The sequence below is a fragment of the Anabrus simplex genome, chromosome 14, assembly GCF_040414725.1.
Source record: "Anabrus simplex isolate iqAnaSimp1 chromosome 14, ASM4041472v1, whole genome shotgun sequence".
NCBI classification, from domain to species: domain Eukaryota; kingdom Metazoa; phylum Arthropoda; class Insecta; order Orthoptera; family Tettigoniidae; genus Anabrus; species Anabrus simplex.
The window spans coordinates 91,358,850-91,386,482 of NC_090278.1; the positions used below are offsets into that span (position 1 = coordinate 91,358,850).

A 27,633-nucleotide genomic window follows, 5' to 3' on the forward strand; every position below is an offset into this window, starting at 1 on the left:
ATCTTGTGTTTCTGCAACTTACCTTCATGGCTTCCTAGCCCGATCAGAACAACCGTATTTTGTGACCACATTGGCATCAAATTCCTTTCCAGGACGCTATATTCGCCCTCTGCAAGATATTGATGAGCAGAAGGAAATCAAAAACGAAATTTTCACTCTAAATTGATTTCCTCCTTGTATGGCAGTCATCCGAACAATTTAAAGTTCACAAGCACTATACCGAGTGTAGCAATAATGTAGGCGAAACATTCAGAACTATTGCCTTACACGTAGAGGCACATTGCTGTCTCAGAAGGCCATCAGAAGTAGTTAGTGGGACGTAAGAACAACATTATAACAACCACTCGGATTCACTTTCTGTCTACTTCTCCCATTATTATTTGTCACATAGAGTTGGCTTTGTTCATAGGGTAGTGCTTGTATGGCGGATTCACTTCACACCAATAAGATATCGACTCATCAAGTGTGTTTAAAATTTTGTAAGGAGGTTGATGATTGATGTTTGTTGTTTAAAGGGGCCTAACATCGAGGTCATCGGCTCCTAATGGTACGAAATGAGACGAAATGAGATGACAAATTAGAAGTCCAAAATCCTCCACTGACCAGAATTCAAAGCGTGAAGACGAAGAATGAATGGATGGATTGGTATGAAGTTAAAACGATCAGTGGATCCGACCCACAGTGCCTCACATGCACAGAAGCTGGCACAAAACAATAGTAGTACGGACCAAGGGACTGCTTTTATAGTACGATGCTGAATCGATAAGAATATGCTCGTTGTCGAAACGGGTCCAAAATCCAGGTCATCGGACCTCATAATGGTATTTATCGCTAGAAAATTAGAACCATGGTATTTGCCATGTTGCGGTACTAATCAAGAGCAGCGAAGACTCACGACATTCCATACATTACGGTACGAATCACAGTTGATGAAATTCGCACATGTATTACAGACCTAATGGGTTGCGCACATTGCGGCGCCGTTGACAGGCAACGCAAACCTATGGTGTTCATCACTTAAGTGTACTAACCACAGGGACTCGTACTAGTCCGTGGTGTTCCTCATATATTGGGTACTAATCACAGGAAAGCCAGAACCATGGGTTCCTTCATCCCATGGTGTCGCTCATATAGTGCTACTAATGACAGGTACTGTAAAAGCCGTCGTACCCTCGTTTGCTACTAATCAGAAACCTATTTGATATCCAACACAGTGGTACTACGCGCAAGTAAAAGCGACCCATGGTGTTCCCCGCGTGGTGGTACTAATCAGAAGTAGTTTCATGGTTCTAATTTGATCATCCCTTGGTGGTCCCTTTTAGTCGCCTCTTACGACAGGTAGAGCATACCGTGGGTGTATTCTTCGTCTGCGTCCCCCAGCCACTGGGGGTATTTATAAGGAAGAAACTCTATTTGGAATTAGATGCATGGGCAGGATTCCTTGCACCCCACTTTGCACAGAGGATTACAGATCACCTACCTAACTCTAGTGTATAGCGTACTTCCTAACCCACAGGGGTATTTATATATTCTCCTCTGTGAGCTTCTATGCATTAAGGGGATATGGAGCCGCCTATCTTACCAATGTTAAATTGGTTTAATTCATGTACCTTTTCCTCAGGATGTAATAAAGTTATGAAAATGAAATTTATGTCACATTTTATTCAAACCCTATTTAACATACTGACGGAGCATTTTTGTAATTGGACTTAAGGGGACTCAGATACATATTTTTTTAAAGAGTCAATAAATAGAATAATTTATTTCCTAAAAAAACAGCCAAATCTCAAACAGTTTTATATAAATCAAGAAATCCCTCCGTTAAAATGTTAACCAATATGAGACAAATTAATGATGAAAATGACACAACTCTGTGATAAATAGTCACCTAGAAAAAGGAACATATATTTGAAAAATTGTAAACTGGGAAAACTGCAGTTAAAACTTTCCACACATATGATTTTCTCATTGTTAGCGCAAGTTTAAATTAAACTTGTGGCAGCTTTTAAGTGTTAAACTATAATGTATTATACATCATTTTAAAGAACAGACTTCAGAGATTCATAAAATATATACAAATATATTTTTGACCATTTTAACTGTTCCGTATCCCCTTAATAATATCCATTTCCCTTCAAATCTCTGTTAACCTTGAGAGTTTAGTTACGTGATTGTGGAAGGTTACTCACATTTTCAATTGAATTTAGAGTTATTTTTTAATTCAAAGTAATATATGTACAGGTACATTGTATTAATATAAGTTATATATATATAATAAATTAATTGGCTCGAGACAGCTGGTGTCATCTTCCCTTGTAGTCGTCTCCACAGCCGAACCACCAGCTTTTAGTAGGGCGAGGATATGGAGGGTCGCCACGGTCAACCTGAAATATGATAATCAGTATTTGTTACAGTCCAGTGACTGACTGGCAAGCATTTGGCAGTATCGGCGCCTGGACTGAAGCTAATGAAGCACCACCTAACCTTACGTGAAACAAACTGCATCATAAAATTATACTCCTGAAACACTTCACCTTTACAATACAAATTATTATCTTTATTTTAAGACAGCATTATTAAAATCAGAGACATGTTTCGTCCCTTTTTTAAGACATCCTCAGTAGAAAATATGCAAGACACTTTAAAACATAGCACGGACATTGAACTCTTTGAATGATGACTGAAAGTTCAAAATTACATCCCTCCAATTAAAATGTGACGTATTTGACGTGATGTCGTGACAACAAATAAAACTATCAGGATCTTTAAAATAACACAAATTGTGATGTCGGTGTGATGAAAGAGTTACGCACACGTTGTTAACTGCTGTAAAACTATCGGTGGAAAGCACAGCCTGTGATTGTGTAATGAGTGAAGTGACGAGTAGGTGGAATCTGTGTTTCGAACTGCACAAGGTTGTTGAAGGGTTGTGCGTAATGAAAGTAAGGGTGTATTCTGCCCGAAGGCGTGAGCCGGAGTTTACATACGGTAAGGTGCCCAGTTCCTTTCCGCTCCTCCATTTCCTTGCCCCCCACCAACAGCGCGTGGCAACCCATCCAAATCTTGACCACGCCCAATGTTGCTTAACTTCCGAGATCTCACGGGTTCCGGAGTTTCAACACGACTGCGGCAATTATTACTTCAGCTGATTAACATCATGAGTGAACCTCAGTAATTTAGTGTTGTGCAACCCGTTCCTCCATAATGTAGCAAGAGTAACATAAATTCTAGGAGTTGTGATAGGTCATACCCCTGATGTTTATGCAAACCTCATAACATAACCGTTGGAAAGGGTTAGAGAGCATAGTTGTTACTCACTTCAGCAAGTTTGTATTCTAATCCATCAGAACACAAAAATTCGGACTCTACTCAGAAATACATACGAATACGTACGAACAACGGTTACTTTTGCTAGTAATTAATTAGTAGGAGAGGGTGTGGAAAGATATAATTTGTCAAACAGTTTTTAGCATGTAAATTCTATTATAACCTTTTTATTGCAGACGAAATTCTTTGTCCTTTGGCAATCTACAGTGACGGAAAGAAATTTAAGTAATAAACAAATGAAATTTTTACCTAACCTTCCCCTTCTATTTGATAGTTCGTAGTCGAAAGCATTTTCCAATAATCTGGAACGACAATAAGAAAAACCGCATCCATCCAGCTTCATTTTTGTGCAGGTGTTACTGCGTTAAGAATCAAAATCTCGGTTTTCCCACAACAATGACCACTCTGAGCAAGTGTCACAGTCTGCTGTATACTTACCGCAAAACTTGCGTCGTCAAACCGGAAGTACTTGTTGCCCTTTACGAAGTAGGTCTTTCTCTCATAGACGAAGGCGGCGTTCAGGTAGTTGGGAATTCCAGCCCAGTTGGCGATGAGTCGCGGGTACGGAGCCGAGTCTTGCTCCCACTTCCAGAACCATTTGCCTGGAACACAGAGTCGTCACCTTCTGAGTCCTTTCCCCTACGTCATAGGTCTTATGATGACGACGGGATAGGGCAGGGGAAGAACTTGGAAGAAAGCGACCGCAGCTTTAATGAAGGTACAACGCAACATTTGCCTGGTACGAAAATGAAAAACCACATAAACCCACTGGACAAAAGAGTGGTTGATTGAGTGGCTAACTTTCTAGAAATTAGAACTCGGAGAGTAGGTGAGGTGTTATCTGACGCTGCAATAATTAAGAGGGGAATCCCGCAGGGCCGTATATTACGACCTTAATTATTTCATATATATAAATGATAGGACTAAAGGCCTGGAACCACAGATGAGGCTATTTGCGGGTGATGTTGTAGTGTGTAGAGTAGTAAATAAGTTGCAAGGCTGTGAGCGACTGCAGCTGGACCCAGATAATGTTGTGAGAGTGAAAAACCAGGTTGTAAGTTTCACCAAGAGGAAAAGTTCTTTCAGTTTTAATTACTATGGTGATTGGGTGCTGACACCTCATGGGGAACACTATATGTACCTGGGTGTTAATATAAGGTTACAGAACTCGTCCCATGGTTATGAAGGTATTTAGGGGTTGTAGTAAGGATGTAAAGGTGAGGGCGTATGAGTCTCTGGTAAGACCGAAGTTAGAGTATGGCTCCAGTATATGTGACCCTCACCAGGACTACTTGATACGAGAGCTTGAAAAGATCCTAAGAAAAGGAGCACGATTTGTTCTGGGTGATTTCCGACAAAGGAGTAGTGTTATGAAAATGTTGCAACCAATGGGCTGCGAAAACTTGGGAATAAAGAGACGAGCTGCTCGACTAAGCGGTATGTTCGGGGCTGTCAGTGGAATGACATTAGTAGAAGAACAAGCATTATTGGAGCTTTTAATAGCAGGATTGATCATAATATGGAGACGAAGTTTTGAATTCAAGAGGAGAAATTGGGAGAAATATTCTTTTACAGGAATGAGAATTATTTATTGGAATAATTTAGCTATTAGATGTTTGAGATATTTCCAAATTCTTTGTAATCATTTACGAAAATGTTAGGTAAACAGCTCATAGGGAATGTGCTAGCTGGTTTACAGGAAAAGAAAGCAGATCAATGCTGAATAATAATTGATTTGAATGATTAACTGATTGATTGATTTTGACCTAACCTCACCTAAGAATAAGAGTTACCTTTGAAGAAGTAGATCTTGTTGTTGCCTTCCCACAGCAAGGCGGTGTCGATGTTATCCGGAACTCCAGGGAACTCGTCCCTGATCAGTCTGGGGTAGCCCCGTTCCTTCCGTCTTCCGTAGTACCTCCAGCACTTGGTCCCCTTGAGGAAGTAGGTCCTCCCGCGCTGGTCCGTGAAGGCTGCATCGATGTTTCCTGGGAGGTCTGACCACGTGGCTGAGATAGCCCGGGGAAACTCCCGCTCTACGCCACTGGCGCCCAAGCGGAAATATTTCTCACCTGCAGAGAAGAATAAAAACAGCAGGTCACTTACAGCACTACTCGTTATTTTCCCTACTGACGGTACTTTAAAGTACCTAGTTATAATATAAGAGTAGGAATGTAACTCAAGCTTTGAAGTCTGACGGCAGTTGTCAATACCACTTCCGTGAAGTTTTCACAGTAGCTAGAAAACAGCGGGTGCGATATTGAAAGCCTAGGTTGTCATTCCATGGAGGTTTGGACACAGCTGCATGCCTTGATTACAGCGCCATGTGATCGTTAGATGACAGTCACATTTAGGGCGCAAATTAATGTCCATATTGCCTGGTAGAGCCTCCGTGGCTCAGGCGGCAGCGCGTCGGCTTCTCACCGCTGGTTACTGTGGTTCAAATCCCAGTCACTTCATGTGAGGTTTATGCTGGATTAAGTTTTTCTCCGAGTACTCCTGTTTTCCTTGTCATCTTTCATTCCAGCAACACTCGCCATTATCATTTCATAGCATTTATCAGTCATTAATAAATCACCTTGGGAGTGGCGACCGCATTGTAATAATAGCCTATGTATATGGTTCATTCATTACATCCCTCACCTGGCCACAGACTGGAAAACAGGTTGTAGGTTTCCATTTTCATTGCTTGGTAAGAGTCCAGCATATTTTTCTCGGTAGTTTAGAGTCCAGAGATTAGATCCCTACTGTATTATTGCGTTGAAAATTGCCACCTCAGGATACAAATTGTAGACTGGTACTTGGAAGTACCGATAGGTCGTTAGCGATACATTCTGGAATATTTTAAATTGAAATCCACCTACTCGTCATTTGCAATTATGCATCTAATTAAGGTTTTTAAAACTCTATTTAATATAGGTACTTCAGCATTAGCCTGCTGTGAAAATGGGATATGACAGGAAACCATGTTCAGGACTACGTACCACCTTTCGAAAGCAAACTAACAGTTACTTGACGCGAAATGCTTAGCCAACGTACTCCGTACTATAAAATACAAAGCTAAATAATAATAATTATAATAATTCAGTAAATAAGAAAGGTCTGGCAGAATAACTAGAAGCCAAGGAGAGGAAGATTCTAAGGACGATCTTGGGCCCAGTAAAGTAAAACGGTGAGTATAGGAGATGGCACAATCATGATCTATATCTGTATATGTAGAGAATAACAAGCACTATTAGGTCTGAAGAAGAAAAATGAAGGGATCTGGTTCATCGAAGTGGAAAAGGATATAGTTGAAGTTATGTGTTTGGCAACTTGCAACGCCACCCTTTGAGAAAGGAACTTGAAAGTCTATAGGGGAGTTGTCAAACAAAACGATAAATGAAGACAGGTAAAACATCGACCGAAGAACGGATGGATGCGGGAGTTCTGGACGACTGTTAAAGCTCAAGAGGTCCGAAATGAAAGAAGAAGAAATAATTGAAGGAAATGTTTCAGAAAAATCTGCTGTAGAAGAAGGGTTACACAAGATGAAAACAGCGTATGGCATCACTAAGAACTTTTATACCGAGCTGGATGGCTGCAGTCGCTCCTTAAGTGCGGACAGTATGCAGTATTAGGGAAATAGTGGATTCGAACTCCACTGTTGCCAGCTCTAAAGATGGTTTTCCGTGGTTTCCCATTTTCACACCAGGCAAATGCTGGGGATGTACCTTATTTAAGGCCACGGCCGCTTCCTTCCCATTCCTAGCCCTTTCCTGTCCCATCGTCGCCATAAGACCTATCTGTGTCGGTGCAACGTAAAGCTACTTGCAAAAAGAATTTTTATAGGAAGAAATGCTTAAGTTATCTAAAAATATTTTAATAAGGCACTGCAATACACTGGTGAAACCAGAATGTGTTTACGCAAGTGAATATCTAGTTTTGAACTAGAGTTTAGATACACTGGAAGCCCTAGAAAGGAGAGATATGAGAAAAATCTTAGGAGCAGTGAAAATAACGGGACAATGGAAATCAAGAAGTAATAAATAAATATACCAGAACGCAGAAAATATAACAAACAGTAAAAAATGGGAGATTCCTATTTTTTAGACATATCTACTGAATGAATGACAAAAAAGATATTGAAGTAGTTCGGGAGAAAAAGTCACCAACGAATCGGATAGAAGAGATCAAGAAAGATTGAGAGAGATAAAAAAAGAGAATAGGAAACTACTGAAAGAAAAATAAACAAAATAAAAGTTTAAGAATGGAAGAATTTCAAGAAAGAATAAGAACACCCGGTCCAAAGTTGTCCGAGGAGAGAATAAACCATAGTGCAACGATGAAGGAACGGAAGAGGAAACAAGGAAGGACGAATTGAAATCCCATTTCCAGTTTTTTTGCCCGCTTTTTAATGGCATTCCCTTCGGACTCATAATCGTGTACTGTTATTGTTATGCCGACCTGTGGAGCGCGATATTACTAACATATTTAGCTGATGTTGTTCCCCCCCCCCCCTCGCCCACCAAAATCTCTTCATCTGGGCACTGAACATTTTCCTCTGTTTTCAGAGTCCATGATTTATTGTTCATCGAATTCATTTCCTCAGCGAAATGATGGTTGTTGGCTGTTCTCTTGAAACTGGACTCGATCTTGAATAGTTTCCTGGAGGTCTTTTTTTCTATTTCACTAGGCCAGTTGTTCTTGAATTTCACTGAGAGAGCAAGGTTGAGGGTTCCTTTTGGTGAGCCTGTCATTGTCTATTCCGAGAATGTGGCCATAGAACTTGATCCCCTTTTTCTGATGGTGTCGGTGGTGTTTTCAGAATGCTGAAGAATAGAGCCCGGATTTTTATGCATTAATAGGTTAGAGTTCAAACTTACTGAAGCGAGAAGCCAGTATAGTCTACCTTCACAACGATTATGCTATGAGGTTTGCATAAACATTAGGGGTACGGCCGATCAGAACCCCTATAATTTATGTCACTCTTGCTACATTATGGAAGAGCGGGTGGCCGACACTTCCTACTAACCAAATTAGTTTGCAATCTAACCTGTTACTGCATAAAAATCCAGGCTTTACCGATAAAGCTCCCGAGACTTCCGTTTCACCCAGATTCCCTCTTAGTTGATTGGACCAAAGATTTTCCTCAATATTTTCCTTTCCTCTTTCTTTATGTCTTTAATAAGTGATCTACCTCCATTGATAAAGGTTTCCGCGGCGTAACTTATAGTGCCTCAGGTTTAATAACTGAGTTGTAATGTCTTAATTTTTCAATCGTGGGTATTGATTTTTTTGTTATATCTGCTTTTGACGAGTCCATAATCCTTCTATAATTTTGATATTGTCTCCTTATATTAATATTATTACGAATTATTATTGTGCGGTTGGACCTCTAAGGAGAATGTAAAACCATTGCTAACCACTAATTCAATTTTCTTTCGACACTATGACGATCCTCAGGTACCTTAATACTTTCTCCTGTAGTTCTTACCCTTGAAGACGTAAACGGCGCCGTCTAGTGTGAACATGGTGTCCACCGTGGGGTCTGCACACAGAGAAATTTTCTGTGGCCTGCGTGTTGTTGTTGTGGTGGTGGTAGTCGGTCTCGGAGTTGTCGTAGTGGTTGTAGTGGTGGTCGTTGTAGTAGTGGACGGTGGTTTGGTGATGTTGACAAACGCCACGTACTGGTTCATGATCTGCAGTGGTTTAGCTCCCCCGCCATTCGACTGGTAGTGCTCTGGTGCTGTCGTCTTGTTGGTGGGCCTCACTATTCTTACGGAGGGCTCGATGGGCGGTGGTCTGGCGGTGCCCTCGGGACAGCCGAACCACCACTCTCCGGTACGTCGTGGGTATGGAGGGTAGCCTATGTCAACCTGCAACAAGTTAATATGGCTTCAGAACTTGTGAACTACTGCTTTTTGCAAACAGTATACAGGCTGTTACAATATACTAACTCAAACTTTCAAGGTACATTCCGCACACTTAGAAAAAGAAATCATATTATATAAACATGCGTCCGAAAAATCTTTATTTCCCTGTCAGAACTCATTTTCTAAAACCCTACATAGTACATTAATCATGAGAAACTCCCAGGAACATAACGTACCAGAAAATCGCATGAAATCTTCAAAATACCCTCCAAATTAAAAGTTACGAGCTGAATTCAGTTCCGAAGGCCGCCGAGAACTACTCGCAGTCATTCTCGAAGAGTTTTCTTTTCCTGCCAGGTCCCAAAGGTCTCCAGAGGTGCTGCACCGCATAATTTGGTGTACACTTCCAAAGAAACAATACAAAAATGAAAACAATGATTGGTCGAAGGATAACGAAAGGAATGCACACAAACTAACAGCGAGCGAGCGCGAAGTTACATGGCAACTGAGACCATAGAGCGATAAGGAAAAGGGAGCGTAATTTATACCCACCCTGACCTTGACTGAGTCAGTTGTGGCAAGTGAGAAAAGTGTGATGAAAGACTTAAAGTTTTGTCTTCGATGTCTTACGTAGGTGAAAGATAAATGATGTTCAAGATGATTAAGCGAATCATGAAAAGCTTACATTCCTCTCCCGGAAGGGGACGGGCGGGCCACCTAGAAGATAACGCCTTCTCTCTGGCCAGGACGAGTGAATGTACTATGCGTCGCGCATGCGACGTTTGTCAGTTCTAGGGTTAATCTGTTAAATTATTCAGAAGAATACTTCGCGGAAATGCGCACAAAATGTCGCTCACTCACTCAATGTGCTTGTTCAGTTCTATCTAGTGTGTGTTACTTTGTTACTAAATGACTTTTAGTTGTATAGTCACGCTGTACTAATATTTAATTGTAATACATGTGAAATATTGTTCCTTTGGTGACAGTTTTATTGTAAGTTATAGTACTATTATTAGTCTACCACAGCTAATTTGGTAGACTGTCAACCCTGTATCGAAATTCGCTCAGAGCATAAAAACTTGGGAAAGGTTCTGGGGAAGATAATTAGGATATGGCAGATTAAAACTAAGGCTATATTGGTAGATGTCTACAAAACTTAATTCACCTTAGTTGTCAAAGATTTGCTGATGCCATTGCTATCCCATCCAAGAACAGGCAGGAAACAATCCAGTCTTTAGAAAAACTCCATGATATAGCAGCCAAAACAAGACTCAAAATTTCTAATGAAAAGACAAAATATATGGATGAGTTTCAACAGTCAACCGTTAATCACCAAATATGGAAATATCCCTCAAATAGGGTATTGCAACTAAGGAACGCATTGCAGAAAGAATTATGTAAATAAGTTAATTTGACTAGGATTTGAATCAAAAAGATTACTATTAAAGTAAAAAACTATTTTAGGCTGTTTTTCCGGAAATACATTTAGGGCGGAAGTGATTTTCAAATTTTTTTTGATAGAGCTATCCAAGACTCACAGTTTGAAACCTTTGCGGGCTCTTTATCCCTTCAAATTTTGGCACAATTTAGGAAATTGTTTAATTTTATGTTTTTCGTGATTTGGGAACACCTACTTTCTCTGCTAAGGAATGTTTTCAATATTAGATCTTCCATATCATACAGCATATGTTATCAGCCCTGTCAAGATCGCAACAGAAATGCGAATTGTTATTGGAACCGGAATTTTTAAGCAATAATAGGTCAGAATGAAAACTTACTGAAGCACAACTTGCACAAAGATTATGCTATGGGATTTGCATATACTTTAGGGGTACGGCCTGTCGTAACCCCTAGAATTTATGTTACTCTCTCTACATAACATTGCTTGCATTTTGTTTCTACTTTGAATATCGTTTGTCTGCGCATTCAACCCAGGCTAATGGCTATCGGGGCGGGGAAGTCAGAGCTATATTACTACTGGATTCCTTAGAGGCGTGGAGAGAGGGACAGGCTAGGGTGAATGTTGGCCAGGAGATTGGTGGCTTGTACGAGGGGCTCCGCCCCCGGTTTGCTGGTATCCGTGAAGGGGGGGGGGGTGTTTACCCATGCAGGCACATGTGCAGTGCAGTAGAAGTAAGACTTAGACTCGTTTTCTTTATAGGTTGTGCGATTCTGTGTATTTTTTATATGATTTCTTCAACTGGGAGGATTCTGTATGGATCAGGAGGGTATAAAGTACTACTGCTACTACTACTACTACTGCTACTACTACTACGACAGAAAACGTGGAATGGGCATGTATTTTAACTTAATAAGTAAGGTATATCCGTACTAAATTTCAGCTCAAAAGTCCAGTAGTTTCCGTTTGATTGGGGGAGAAATATTACACAGTTTTTAAAGATGAATTTCGCTAATAATACATTTTACATTCGAAACAAAACATAACGTGAAGGTGTATTTAAATTCTAAATCTCTTATAACTAAATCTTCAAAGATTCTTGTTATGAAAGTAAGATTATACTAACTTCTGTTAGGTACTTAATGAATGTTACAAACTTACAGCGAAGGATTTGTCGTCAAAACGGTAGTACTTCTGTCCCTTGAAGAAATAGGTGTGTCCCTGGATAACGGTAGCAGCATCGACGTAGTTGGGTATCCCGGCCCAGTTGGCGATCAGGCGAGGGTACGGCTCGTTCTCCATGTTTTCGTCCCATTTCCAGAACAACTTGCCTTAAACACCATCAGCAATAATAATAATAATAATAATAATAATAATAATAATAATAATAATAATAATAATAATAATAATAATAATAATAATAATAATAATAATGCCAGAACAGTGATCTTTTACTCCGACCACCACCTACCTCTTATCAGAACGAAGTTTCTACCCTACAGGCTTAAATCCAAAACAAACCCAAAAGAAATACGCGTTCTGCTAAAGAAAATTCCGAATAGAACTCAGGCACTTTACTTACTCCAGGAATCCCCAAACGATCTCCTTTTAACTGGCTATAACTCAAAGGCACACTCTCAACTTCGGCATACAACTTCTCCATTGTCTCGTAAACAGACACAATGGTGGAATGACACCTGCGACAAGGCTATAGTACTTAGAAGTAGAAACTGGAAAATATAAAATTCCGACGTAACTGATTAAAGTCGGCATGAATGATTCTGAAACCAGGAAAGAAACCCCAAGGGAATCATCAGATCCGAAGAACGAAACTACGCCAACAGCATACTGGCTGTAATCGAACAAGATTTTTAAAAAACATTTTGGACAAGAATGATCAAATAACAAGGCACCTACTCCCTGTTTAAAAAGTCTCATCGGGACTCTGGAAACATGTAATGAGGAAAATTGTAAATTCCTGGCGAATTTTCTAAAGAACGTTTCTAAAACTTTCAATCTGCCAAAGAACGACTTACCTTTGAGAAGCGACACCGAATCCAGACTCAGAAACCACACATTAGAAGAAATCAAAGAAATAATCAGAGAACTAAAAGACAACATAACACCAGGAGAAGATCACATAATTGCTGAAATATTGAAAATAGTGTAGGGTGGCAAACTAACGAAAAATATTCAACAAATCTTACAGGACATCTGGCATACGGAGGAAATTCCCGAAGATTCGAATGTTGTATTTTTCAGATGTAAATAACGTCAGAAGAAATTCTCTTCTATAAAGCCGTCTATAAAATATCCCCAAAAGCCCTATTTAATGGATTAGGAAAACAATCTAGGCCTAATTGGAGATAATCAGGCAGGACTCGGAAAACGACGCTCCTGTACAGACCGAATGCTAAGCCTAAAGCCATCCTACAAATCCGCAAAAACAAACAAACAAACAAACAAACAAACAAACAAACAAACAGTAATCACTGATATGAGATGTATAGGCACAAATAAGTTAAGACTGCAAACATATTGAACCAAGGCGCAAGTGTCATACACCCGCACAATGGTTCTAAAATGAGATTTGCATAAATAAAAGGGGCGATCAAATATACGTATTTTCCGTTCGACGGCCGTACAGTCCTAAATCGGGTTGCCAATCAGGCAAAATCGCCGTTAGCATTGAGGCACTCATCCCTCCGACGCACCAGGTAGATGTTCCCCGTGTGGTAAAACACTGTCTTTGTCCGACAGGAAGCGTCAACCCTTCAAGGCATTTTTGAGTGTACCGAAGGCGTGATAATCACATGGGAAGAGATCCAGGACTATAGGCCTCGTCCACCGCTCGCTTGTTGTCCGTAATGGATGGGGCTGGCCTCCCAGAACGCGACCCGCACGGAACTTGACGCATTATTCCACAGAAGTGGTTTTCGACAGACATGCTGCTCCATACACAGTCTTCATCCTCCAATGGATGTCCGCCGATGTTTGTCCTTCGGCAATCCAGATCAGAATAACAGCCCGTTGGTCCTGTTTGGACGCATTGGAAAATAAGTTCGCCATAGTTCACGTGGCTGCTTGTAACGCACGCACCTCGGCACCACACGACTGCCATACTAATCCAATTGCCTACATGTCCGTGCTTATAAACCCGCATCTGAGTCGCGCTATGTTGCATGTCCGCTGCAGCAACGCCCTCGAACGGAAACTTTCTGATCACGCCTTACATTAGCGATCTGTACTATGACAACCCCTGAAATGTATGCAACTCACCGACATCGGTGTAGAGCGGCTAGATTATACTGGCGCCTTGTTCAAATACGTTTGAATTAGCAGTTTGCACTTTTCTACCACTACCAGCGCTAATGTAACTCAGTGCACTGTTTCATTTAAGCACCACTACGAGCGGTAACGTGAGTCAATGCAGAGTTTCACTTAATCCCTTATAACTACATTTAGTGTGGACATTCTTCAGTAAATCAAAAAGCGCCTGAGGGTACGGAACCAAGGAACACATTACAGGAAGAATTATGTAAATAAGTTAATTTTGCTAGGATTTGAATAAAAAAGAAATCGAATAAAGAAACAAGCGAGTTTAGGCTGTTTTTCCGGAAGTGCATTTAGGCTGGACGTTATGTTCCATTTTTTTAAAAGTTTGATAGAGCTATCGAAGACTAGCAACTTGAAACTTTTCGGGCCCTTCAGCCCTTACACTTTCGGCACAATTGAGGAAATTACTTAATTTTACGTTTTTCGTAGTATGGGGATCCCTACTTGCCTGCTAAAAAATGTTCTGAACAGTAAAATCCCTGACCTGGCGCCGGTAATCAAACCCGGGGCCTCCATGTAAGAGGCAAGTGCACACCGCGGGGCCGGTATATGTTTTCACCAGTGTAAATGATACTGTATGGTTTTCTCACCTTTGAAGAAGTACACCTTGCCGTTGACTCCCCACTGCATGGCAGCGTCTATGTTGTTCGGTATCCCGGGGAAGACCTCCTTGATCGGTTTGGGATAACCTTTGTCCAGGTCGGTGCCCCTGTATCGCCACACATGCGAGCCCTTGATGAAGTACATGTAGCCGTCCTTGTAGGAGAAGGCGGCGTCTATCCTAGCGGGCAGGTCTGGCCATACCCTGTGAATGTATCTTGGACCGTGCTGAATGCCGTCATCCTTCAACTTGTAGTACATGTTACCTGCAACACAAACAACACCTTGGATGTGCGGGTTGCCTACACTAAACCGTCACCGGCTGACGCTCTCCTTTACGAAGTGACAGTGTATAACTATATATACAGTACACAGGTATATGATTGTTTGTTTCAGGATATCTGGACATGAAAAATTATGAAAAAAAACGTTTTTGCTTTTCAATTCTTTGAATAGAATAATCTTTCCTGAATCAAAAAATACATGATACGTGCTTGTTACTGAATAGATGGTTTGTTTGAAATGGCTATTAAACTATGATCACGTCATTGCCACTCTCCATTAGCTATCAACCCTTTTTAAAATGCCTAGAGTTTTCTCGGAAAAGGAAATGTTAGAACCAAAAGGCTTCAAGGAAGACTTTGAAAAAGGACATACCGAGCCAATGGCGTTGCAGTTTGAGTTACGTAGCCATCAGCTTGCATTCGGGAGATAGTGGGCTTGAACCCCACTGTCGGCAGCTCTAAAGATGGTCTTCCATTTTCCATTTTCAAAACAAGCTGTACCTTTACAACCATTCTATTGTCATGGTGCCGTGGTAGATCAGTTTAACTTAACCGTTTTCTTTCAAATGTTATTCAATTTTATGCACTGTACTACCCCATTTTTACAAGAGGGATATTAGTTTTAAGAATTTTTCTTTTTATTATATCCACGAAATCTGAAAAATGGTTCGAGGACTGGAACGAGGTCCACTTAGCCTCGGGAGGTCAACTGCGTAGAGGGGGTCGAATCCCATTCAGCAATCCTCGAAGTGGTTTTGCGTGCCTTCCCATTACTTCTCCAGATAAATGCCGGGATGGCCACGACTGCTTGCTTACCTATCCTTTCCAATCTTCCCTTCCACCCACAACGCCCCTGTTCAGCATAGCAGGTGAGGATGCCTGGGGTAGTACTGGTCCTACTCCCCACTTGTATCCCAAACCCAAAGTTTCACGCTCCAGGACACTGCCCTTGAGGCGGTAGAGGTCGGATCCATCTAAGAGTGCGAGGGAAAAAACAAATTTGGGTGGTAAAGGGATTAAGAACGAAAGTAAGAAAGAAAACGTTCTATATGACGTAACAATGTAAAATAGATATATAACAATTATAAAATGTTTTTAAAATTTAAGAGAACCTTTAGGGACATATCAGATGTAAGGCTTTTCAGGCGTTTGCTCTATTAGCACAAAGAAAATCTCCCGGAAAGTTCAATATCTCTACCAAATGTTCGAATTGCGATATCATCAAAAATAATATGTAAATACTATACGGATCCTCTGTTTTTCGTATGTTAGGCCATACCAAATCAGTGTTTGAGCGCTAGGGAACCGTAACTCTGTCCGGTATCGGCGCAATAGTGATTCCTTACCACTGTTTGTCACTGCGGTTGGGTGATGTAAGAACGCATATGCCGGGCTGCAGACATAACAGAACATTTGAGTGATTTCATTGGTTCTTTGAAAGGCAAAAATGTGTCGATCGGTGCCACTTGGGAAAGAATTCGTGCTTTCAAGCCGGTCTTGAGCTACGGACAGGTTTAGCAACACCGTCTCACAAAGCCCATTCGATTTTGCTCGCAAAGCGATCTGATTGGCTAACTTCACCACATGTTAATATGACAAGGACGCGAGATTCCGAATTTAATTTTTTGAAATGATTTGTCATTATGACCTACCGTCTAACGCTCGTTGTTTACGTTGTATCTGAATGCCCCGTAGAGGGCGCTTTTATCAGAGAGGCCTCATCTGATCAAACTCTACAGAACTAATTATTTCATTCATAGTAGGCTCATTGGCTCTGAGTCAGTTTCCCCCTTTAGATGCACTGAAACCTCCGCTTTTCAACTCCCGATTCCAAACAGATGTCTCTCAAAAATGATTCGTTAGATGCAAATAAGTTAATCGTCAACAAATTGAGTTTCCTTTATTGAAAGACACACTCATTTTCATAAAAACCAGAACACCTTAAAAGACTAGAGATAGGAAGTTTATATTCACAGGACATGTCCATTAGTATGTTGTGAAGAAATTGTTAGCATTTGAACCATGTCGCCCACAGGTTGAAGGTCCACATCGATATCTCGGCGCACAACCCGCCGACTGATAAAATGTGCCTGCGGCTCTCATTGTCGCTATATACCGAAGGTTATGGATCAGTGTGACTTGAGCAGACGTGCCGGATTCCTCCCAGACGTATGCGAGAACCGTACCGTCAAATGAATGAGTTTGAAAGAGGGCATATTATGGACATGAGAGAATGTGATGCATCCATCCGGGAAAGTGCTGCTCGTGTGGGGCGAAGTGTGTCGGTAGTGCAATGGGTGTGTGCAGAATGGTTCACAGAGGGCCATAGAACACGACGAGATGGTTCTGGTCGCACCACCCGGGAAGATCGACACCTCACCCGAATGACACTGCAGGACTGATCTGCGTCCTTCTCACCTCTGGCCCAACAGTGGTATAGTGTAACACATCGTTCACTATCAGGAGTGGAAGTTCGTCGCTGTTTACGGCCTGGGCTACCGGCGCGTCGTCCACTAATCCGCCTACCTTTAGCTAACGTGCATAAAGATGCTAGGCTGCAATGGTGCATGGAACGACGTCAGCGGATTGTGTTTTCAGACGAAGCCATGTTCTGTTTGTTTGAAAATGATGGCCGCATTTTGGTTTGCCGCAGACAGGGGAAGAGGCATCAATTTAACTGCATTCGTACAAGACATACAGAGCCAACTCAAGACCTTATGGTGTCGGGTGCTATTGCGTACAAGCACAAATCACAGTTGATGCGTGGCCAGGGCACTGTGACCAGTTTGACCTACTTGAATGACGTCCTGCGACCCGAAGACATACCCTTTCTGCACGACACCTCATGTTTCAGCAGGACAATGCGCGACCACATGTTGCTGGACGAACACGTGCCTTCTTGTTGTCACAGGATGTCAGATTGTTGCCCTGGCCCGCCCTATCACCGGACTTGTCGCCAATAGGAAATGTGTGGGATATGGTGAAACGACGGGTGCGTTGGTGTAACCCAATGCCAACCACCAAAGATGAACTGTGGAACCAGGTGAATGCAGCATGGATGGCTATACCCCAGGACGCCATTCGCAACCTATACACGTCAATGCCATCACAAGTTATCAGTGTCCATGAAAGACCCAATGCCTACTAGGCAACAGCGCACATGCTGAACCTAGGTGACTGAAATGCTAATCGTTTCTGCAGAACATACTATTGAACATGTCGTGTGAATATTAACTTCCTTTCTCTAGTCTTTATGAACATGAATGTATATTTATGATCATTTCATTTTCCCTAAGGGAATTTGACACTATTTATGTTTTTGTTGATACCTCCTGGGGCTACTAGTTACCTTTAAAGACGACTATCTCCCCCTCATGATTGCTGAAGATGGTATCTATGGTGGGATCTCTACACAGCACCAGGTTCTCCTTGGACAGCCTCGCCTTGGCAGGTCGTCTCCTAGGAAACGGCAGCTCTGTTACTGCTTTCTGCTGAGGACTAGGTGGCTCTGTCGTCGTCGTCCTCGTCCTCGTCGTCGTTGTTGTGGGCGTTGGTGTTGTAGTTCTCAGCCGAGGTCGCACAGTGGTGGTAGTCGTGGTGGTTGTGGTGGTGCTGGTGGTGCTAGTGGTTGAGTCCTTCACCAAGGACCTCACGTACGGATGAGGTCTGACTGCAGGTGTTGGCTCTGTTGTTGTTGTTGCTGCCGTGGTGGATGTCCATATTGTGTGAGGTTCAGTCTGACCCTTACAACCGAACCACGAGTCCGCTATGGCTCTCGGGTACGCCGGGACAGCATTCACTACCTGGAACAAGCAAGTGGATATCTGTGGAGTCCAGGGTGAATCAAATCAAAATCCCCAGAAAATAACGTGCAGTTATTATAAACATGGCCGTGTACTTGGCGTGATCAGATTAGTTTTTGTACATAAATATGTTTATCTCAAGAGCGAGAAATTAAGATGGGCATTCTCCCAGGAAGCGCAACATTTCTGTTACTTACGAAGCATTATCACTGAAGACAACACATGCACCAAGGAAATTAAAAGAAGAATGCCTCTTGCTAAACAGGCTTTTAAAAATTAAATACATCTGCAGTATACTTGTTACTCGCTTCAGTAAGTTTGTATTCTATCTTACCTGATAGACCTCACCCCTAATGTTTATGCAAACCTTATAACATAACAGTTGTGCAGGCTGCAGTATATTTGCTACAAAGGAGACGGATAAAGGATATGGAAAGAAGGAGGATAAAGCTTGTGGGTCATATCCTGAGACATAATGACTTTGAAGGAAAAATACTAAGAAAGAAAGGAAGAGGAAGACCAAGGAAGACATACTTCGAGGGTGTGAGAAATATGATGGGGTGTAAAGACTACAAGGAAGTGAAAAAAACGTAGGATTGAAAGGAGAATGGTTGCAGCGACAAGGCATAGCCTTTAGTGTATGATTCTCCCAAGACTGGTATCGTGCCTACGTATTACCCGGAGGCTCAGGTTTCGTTTCCCGGCCAGGTTAGGGATTTTTACATAATTCTGAGGGTTGATTCGAGGTCCACTCAACCTATGTTATTACAATTAAGGAGAGTGAGATGGCAGCCCCGGTCTAGAAAGCTAAGAATAACGGCCGAGGGGATTCGTCGTGCTGACCACACGACACCTCGTAATCTGCAGGCCTTCGGGATGAGCAGCGGTTGCTTCCTAGGCAAAGGACCTTCGGGGCTGTTTGCATTCGTATATAATGATGCTGAATTTAGAATGTTAAACTAGTATTACTTCTTGCAATGCGACACTTCCATGGAATTTCTTGTCGTACTCTTGTTATTGGGTAATTATGTTTTAACTCATTATCACTCTACTGTAGGTGACCGTTACCACCGGGATATTTCCTAATTGCGATGTTTCTCCGGCCTCTGACCGCTGGGTTCCGTGGTTCAAATCCCGGTCACTCCATGCGATATTTGTACTGGACAAAGTGGAGGCAGGACAGGTTTTTCTCCGGGTTCTCCGGTTTTTCCTGTCATATTTCATTTCGGCGATACTTTCAATTATCATTTCATTTCATTAATCATTGCCCCAGAGGAGCGCGACAAGCTTCGGCAGCCGGCACAGTTCCCATCCTCGTCGCTAGAAGGGAGCTTCATTCCATTCCTGACCCGGTCAAATGACTGAAAACAGGCTGTGGAGTTTCATTTTCGTAATAGGACTAAGTAAAATTGAATAGGGGTGGAGAAAACCTAAGGCACTGAGCTACAAGCAGTATTCTGTCGGAGGGAAGCGAATTCCTGGACGGAATTACTCGTACATTGATCTGTTTTTAGACTGATTATACCGCACTGGATATATGATATCTCACGAATAAGTTGAAAATTGGCAGACATGAAGAAGTGAGAGCGATTGCCGATACAATGAGGTGGAAACAAGGTTAGGAACGAACTTGACGGTTGAAGATGTGCCTATTAATCGACTTCTGTGGTACAGTCATGTGAGACCTATAGAGGAGTCTAGGGAATATTGGGTACCTATAACTGTTAAGTACGATGTCCTGCAGGGCAGTACTATTGGGACTTTTCGTTGGAATGACAGATAAGCTGCAGACAATGGTACGATGGAAAGCCACGTGAGTTTCACTAATAGGAAAAGTCCACTTAGTTTTAATTACTGTGTTGATGGGGTCAAAACTCACCGGAATCAATTTATGTACCTAAATGATATAACCAGGAATTATTGAGGCAATCACATTAACAAGGTTGTGAACAAAGTTTACGGATCTCTTCGTATGGTTACGAGGATATTTAGAGATTATAGTAAATATAAAGAAGGAACGGCGTATACGTCTTTGCTGAGACTCCAATTAGAGTATGGTTATAATGTATGGGATCCTCACCAGGATTACTTGATAACAGAACTGGAAAATATATAAGTTAATCAGCACGATTTATTCTGGGTGTCTTCCGATAAAAGAGTAGTATTAGGAAAATGTTGCAAAATTTGTGCTGGGAAGACGAGCAGCTCGACTAACTGGCATGTTCCGATCTGTCAGTGGTGAGATGTATGGAATTATGTTAGTAGACAAATACGTTTGAGTGAAATGTTTAAAGGTAGGATATGAGGATAATGTTGGAATTGAAGTGGATAAATTGGAGCAAATCTTAATTTATGGGAAGTGGAATTAGACATTTGAGTAATTGACCAAGGTGAAATGTTCGATATTTTTGTATGTGTTGTGAAGTCACGTTAAAAAAGCATAAACTTTAGAAAGTGTGGGGATGGAGGGTCACCTGCTATATCACACACACCCCCCACCCGCGTTACATTATTGCTATGTCTATTCTGTATTAAAGTAATACTTTCATGTGTTAAAGGTAGAAGTTGAAATTTTGTGTATAATATATATTGTGTATACGTGTACAGTTCTTGGAAAAATCAGAGCTGTTAATAACTTGGAAATTTCCAACTGACTAAAAGCCTCCATTATACTCAATATATAACAAGCTCAATGGCTTCGTTTAGATTCTTACCTCTTACTATAATCTATCAGCTTCATTGTCCGTATTGATGAATTAAGAATGCAAGTATGAAGAATGAGATTTCCACCTAATCAATACTTTATTACAAAATGTTTGAAGTTATCTACATTGAAACAGTACCGGTTTCGACCTGTAAAAAGGTCATCATCAGCTGTTGGTGAACCTGCTTAATAGCGATAGTACGTAAAACATTACTAAAACTAATTTAACAAGAATGCCTTATTGTAATATGATATTACTTAAGATATATACATATGGTACAATATGGGACTTAGACTCATTGGAGTTCCATTCATAAATCTGTGTTGTTGCCAACATTATGTCCAACAATATACATATATACATATGGTGCAATAAAGGGCTTGGCTTGCTGGAGTCCCTTGAATGCCACACACTCCAAAAATTGTATAACAGAGGTTGAAAATACAGTTCCTATAGAATAGAGGTCACTGAGGTTTCGGTGTTAAGTTGAAACGTCTTTGCAGCATGTCGGCACTGAGACCAACCGTTGTGAATACACAATCAAGGTGCTTTGTTTAGCCGCAATTCTGCGGGGAGCGTAATCGACTGAGGTTCTGTAGGTTGTTCATTCTTATTGTATGATGTTGCTGATAAATACTAATTTCCAGGTTCCTTGTTGAGGCATGTCATGCTATGGATGAAGTTTTGTAATAAAGTATTGATTAGGTGGAAATCTCATTCTTCATACTTGCATTCTTGCCTCTTATCATTAAAACTATCGTCATCTTGGTCTCCGTCTACTTCTCTTACGCTCCATGACCGAGTTCATTATTCTAGTGCACGTCAGAGAGAAATAAATGGCGGATGGAACTACTTACCGAGAAAGTGGTGTCGTTGAAACGATAGAAATGTCTTCCCTTGAAGAAGTAGGTGGTTCCTCTGCAGACGAGTGCGGCGTCCAGCTGGGTTGGTAGCCCCTTCCACAGCGACAGTGGCTTGGGGTGGTCCTTGCTGACCGCCGGGTTCTGGCCGGGGACGAACTCCCAGAAGTGTTCGCCTGGAACACCACAGTGGCGTTGTCATGACAACGAGTAGGCAGTTCTGTCAGTCTGTAGAGCAGGTGTCACTACGTTGTGGGATCGAATCTCCTGACATTTAGGAGTGGTTAAATGCGGGAATCTGGCTTGGAACCACTTTCTGGATTGAAATTGCGGCACAGGGTATACAATTAACGCTTTCATTTATGTTGTGAATAATCATGGCAATCACATTTATCCAACATATTTTGGAAATGAACTGTCGGATTTCTTCAAAAAAAATTGGTATGAAAATTCCTATTTCAGTGATAATAATAATAATAATAATAATAATAATAATAATAATAATAATAATAATAATAATCGTCTGTAGAGCAAATGTTCAACCTTAAAACCGTTCTTCAAATTTACTGACTTCAAAAAGGAATATGACTACGTAGACCGACAGACAGTGTTTAACGTGCTGTAGGAATTCCAAGTTGACAAGAAGACAAGAGAATTGATCAAGCAAACATTGACCGACACAAGATCGAAAGTAACATTTTTATGATACATTTTTGAGCCATTTTAAAACAAAACAGGAATCAGATGAGGGGATGGAGTATCTCCCTTGTTATTTAATTTAGTTCTGGAAAAAAAAGTGATTAAGATATGGCAAAATGAAACTGAAGGTATAAATATTGGTACATGTGTCCAAAACAAAATTCACCTAACTTGCATAACATTTGCTGATGACATTGCTATCCTATCTAACAACAGAACCTCTGCGCGTCGGTTTGCACGCGTGAGATTTTGGGCGTTTGAGAGTCCCTGTTCTATACTAATTATCCTGTATGCCAGTCTCTTTGGATTCGTCCTCTTAACGTGCCCATTTTTTTTGCAATTGGCCTTATGTCCCACCCACACAGATACGTCTTATGACGACGATGGGATTGGGAATGAAGCGGCCGTGGCCTTAATTAAGGTACAGCCCCAGCATTTTCCTGGCGTAAAACTGGGAAACTACGAAAATCCAACTTCAGGACTGCCGCGGGTGGGGTTAGAACCCACTATCTGAGGAATACAAGCTCACAGCTGCGCACCTCTAACCGCACGACGAACTCACGCGGTAATATGCCTATAAAATGATAGTTTTCTTTTCCTCATTGAAGTTGTTTTCTTCTCATATTTTTCATAAAGTTATAGATTCTTTCTCAATGGGAACATGGGTTGTGAATCTAGGCATTTTTGGACAGTGTATTATCACTACCGTATAACAACAACAACAATAATAATAATAATAATAATAATAATAATAATAATAATAATAATAATAATAATATTCATTACGGCCATCTATGTACATTAAAGAAGCCCCGAGATACACAATGACAACAGAGGAAGATAAGATAAGTGAAGTTGTTAAATTCAAGTACGTTGGTGAGGTATTTCAGCCTAATGAGCTCGATAAAGAAGGAAACCGTGAGAGAGCCAGAAAAATGGAGCTTGCATTCCACCTTATGGAAAACATATACAACAATAAAGCAATCTTATTAGAAGGAAACGATGACACTGTGAGACAATAATCCAACCAGAGTGCCTATATGCTTCAAAATGCCTCCGACTGGAAAAGATACTAAAAAAATCGAGGACAGATTTTAAGAAAAAATCCCGGACCAAAATAATCCTGATACATACAGATTTCGCCTGGCTGAGTGGCTTAGACGGTTGAGGCGCTGGCTTTCTGACCCCAACTTGGCAGGTTCGATCTTGGCTCAGTCCGGTGGTATTTGAAGGTGCTCAAATACGTCAGCCTCGTGTCGGTAGATTTACTGGCACGTAGAACAACTCCTGCGGGACGAAATTCCGGCACCTCGGCGTCTCCAAAAACCGTAAAAGTAGTTAGCGGGACGTAAAGCAAATGGCATTATTATTACATACAGATTTCGCACTAACAAAGAAGTATATAAAACATGCAGCAGGATTTCAGCTACAACAAGCGAACGTAAGGTTAAATTCTTTTGACATATTTCAGGAATGCTCGACGACAGAATCACTAAGAATTGTGTAAACCATTTCAAGAAGCCTAATAGGAAAGGTACCTCTTATGACAAATGGTTTGTTAACCTCAACATGAATCTGCAAAAAATTAATATCATGTATCAAAAGAGCCACAACAGAACCACTTTCAGAACAAGATGCACACATTTGTGGGGTTCCCAGAGCCAGAAACACCGGGCAATTTGGCCGTGCAGTTAGGGGCGCAGCCGTGAGCTTGCATCCGGCAGCGCTAAAGATGGTTTTCCCTGTTTTCCCATTTTCACACCAGGCAAATGCTGGGGCTCTACCGTAATGAAAAAATGAAATGGCGTATGGCTTTTAGTGCCGGGAGTGTCCGAGGACATGTTCGGCTCGCCAGGTGCAGGTCTTTTGATTTGACGCCCGTAGGCGACCTACGCGTCATGATGAGGATGAAATGATGATGACGACACATACACCTAGCCCCCGAGCCATCCAAATTAACCAATTATGGCTAAAATTCGCGACCCTGCCGGGAATCGAACTCGGGACCAAAGGCCAGCACGCTAACCATTTAGCCATGGAGCCGGACTGTACCTTAATTAAGGCCACGGACGATTCCTTCTCACTTGTAGGCCTTTCCTGTCCCATCCTCGCCATAAGTCCTATCTGTGTCGGTGCGACGTAAAGCAAGTTGTAATAATAATAATAATAATAATAATAATAATAATATGGCCTCAGCTACCGTGTTTAGCATTTTAATCGGACGCCGTGTGGCTTCCTGCTCGTCCATTTCGATGTTCCGTTTGACTCTAGGCCCACTAGATGGCAAAGTAAAACGAATCTCTCTTGGGCGCCTACGGCTGAGTTTGTATGAATTTTGTCGGGTGAACACCGATTGTTTCACCAGAGATATTTTACATGCCGACATCGTACGGCATAGAGTGTCAAATGGGAAATTTTCCCACCTTTGAAAACCCGCTATCTTGAGATACTGAGGCCGACACTCTAGCTGTGGTTAGTGGACATCAGGTTTCGTACGTTCTGCATTTAAGGAGAATTTAGAGTTGAATAAAATATGAACGTGAAACCAACCTTTAAAAAAGTAGACGCTTCCGGTTGACGCCCATTCCACAGCCGCGTCCAGATCGTCCGGTATCCCGCGGAAGCCCTCGCCAATCATCCTGGGGTAGTCTTCGTCCATGGTGTTGTGCGAGAAGCGCCAGTATTCCTCGCCCTTGAAGAAGAACGTCTTACCGTTGCGGTAGGTGAACGCCGCGTCTATACTGTTGGGCAGACCGGGCCATGCTTCCGAGATGGGCTCCACCTGCCAGCCGACCTCCGTGAGGTGATAGCTTTTGTCTTCTGCAACAGAACCAGGAGAATTCAACAAAACTTTAGTTTATAAGACATGTACAGCTCATTATAGATTTCAGCTGGCAGCTACTGTCGTTAGCTAAAAAAAAAATGACGGGACAATCACATAGCATGTTCAAAGTTGCCTAACTCCCCAACTATCGGAGATGAGTGGCAGTAGAAGAGACAAATCACAGCACATCAAAACGATGGTCGATGTAATGTTATTGTTGATTAGTTGTATGAGCTTTCGATATTGTAGGCAACTACATTCAGGTTTCCTCAAATTCTGTAATATTAGGGCATTTAATGTAAAGGGAGCCATCCTTCATTCACGACTCCCTTTTGTCTTGTTCTTCAAGAGATGGTTACTTTAAGAGTTTTCTCATATTTTATAATCATCTTCACAAATTTCCTTGTCGAAGTGTACGGGGTTTTACACCTTAACAAAATCACACTTGATTAAGAACAGTTTTAAATATTTGAAGTATTTAAATATGTTAGTGCTATCATTATCAAGGTTTCTTCATTAAGAGCATTGGAGGTTTTCCGATGGTGTGTACAGTCCTTTTTTAAGAGTACAATATTTGTTAATTTTCATTTTGGTTTAAATAGGCCTATTTTGGCCACGCTTGTGCAATTGTTGGGCTTTGATCTTTGTGCAGTATTGGCGCCAAGTCTGCCGGTGTAACTCCTTTCTTTCATCTGTCCAGTTGAGTACTTTTCTTCCGGTTTTTCTTCCTGAAATCAATGGACTTCCTTGAGGGCATGCCGTACAGACTGTCTATCTTGAAGATCTGATTTTCCCAGTTTTTCAGTGCCCTTCTCAGTTTCTCTCAGCGAAGTGGTACGAGTCGTCTTCTGCCAGATGATAAACAGGTGATTGGTCGGTCTTTTGGAGGCACTTTTACTATAGATCGATAGAAAGCTAGGCTACTCTTCTCTTCCTAGCACAATCAGAGAGCCTCTCTATATGTTCGTACAGCTCGTAATTGTGCCGTCTACGAAATTCCTCATCTTCCTGAGAATTCTCCTCTCTGACTTCCAGTTTCTCCATCAGACCTCTTCGGCTCAGTGAAGGACACTCAATGGCATACATACCTTCTGTACATTTTTTGAATCCTTCCGCTCTATAGAGGTGTATTTTATGAATAATTTTGTTATTTGCAGTTATTCATCACTTTTCAAGAAATAATAAACTACCGAGCTCGATAGCTGCAGTCGCTTAAATGCGGCCAGAATCCAGTATTCGGGAGATAGTAGGTTCGAACCCCACTGTCGGCAGCCCTGAAAATGGTTTTCCGTGGTTTCCCATTTTCACACCAGGCAAATGCTGGGGCTGTACCTTAATTAAGGCCACGACCGCTTCCTTCCCTTTCCTAGCCCTTTCCCATCCCATCGTCGCCATAAGACCTATCTGTGTCGGTGCGACGTAAAGCAACTAGCAAAAAAAGAAAAAAAAGTTAAGATCAGTAAATGGAACAAAGTTGGCACCAACGTCACAATTCTGTCATTCACGTCGGAAGATAACGCTGCTTCTTCTCCATATTATTTGTTGTCATGAGTTTCTGTAAAGTATTCAGTGTCAAGTTTCGTATGACCACTAATTTCACTATATGGTTCGCCGGTTAGGTTCTATCTTCAAAGGTTCAATATTGTGCACATCTCGCTCATCATAATATATGTGATAAGGGTCGGTATTTCTCCAGCGCATATTATAGAATAGCACGAAACGATGATATTCTAGAACAAAGAACGATGAATGAAACGGAGGTGGCCCCAAAAGTTAAAATTTCGAGGTCTATTCATGACTACAACTTGAAGACGGCATTTGGCGGTGAATACGTAAATTGCACAGGTAGACGTGAAGCTTTTGAATAAAACTTGTGAGGGTCCTCTGTCTTTCGCATACTCCGGGCCACCTTTTGAACAAAAAACTAATTTGGGTAGTAGA

General features: G+C 41.5%; 1 protein-coding gene across 1 annotated transcript in view; it reads right to left on the reverse strand.

Annotated features, from left to right (window-relative positions):
- Positions 1-2,197: 2,197 nt before the first annotated feature.
- The window catches only part of LOC136885656 (uncharacterized), a 69,181-nt gene continuing 43,745 nt past the window's right edge, over positions 2,198-27,633 (reverse strand). Inside the window, exons 8-16 of the mRNA XM_068230305.1 lie at positions 25,419-25,688; positions 22,167-22,345; positions 18,151-18,604; positions 14,508-14,783; positions 11,743-11,912; positions 8,804-9,185; positions 5,121-5,399; positions 3,766-3,929; positions 2,198-2,384 (exon numbers count right to left, since the gene is read on the reverse strand). Coding sequence (XP_068086406.1) covers positions 2,304-2,384; positions 3,766-3,929; positions 5,121-5,399; positions 8,804-9,185; positions 11,743-11,912; positions 14,508-14,783; positions 18,151-18,604; positions 22,167-22,345; positions 25,419-25,688 — 2,255 coding nt within the window. The 3' untranslated portion in view covers positions 2,198-2,303. The remainder of the gene's footprint in view (positions 2,385-3,765; positions 3,930-5,120; positions 5,400-8,803; positions 9,186-11,742; positions 11,913-14,507; positions 14,784-18,150; positions 18,605-22,166; positions 22,346-25,418; positions 25,689-27,633) is intronic.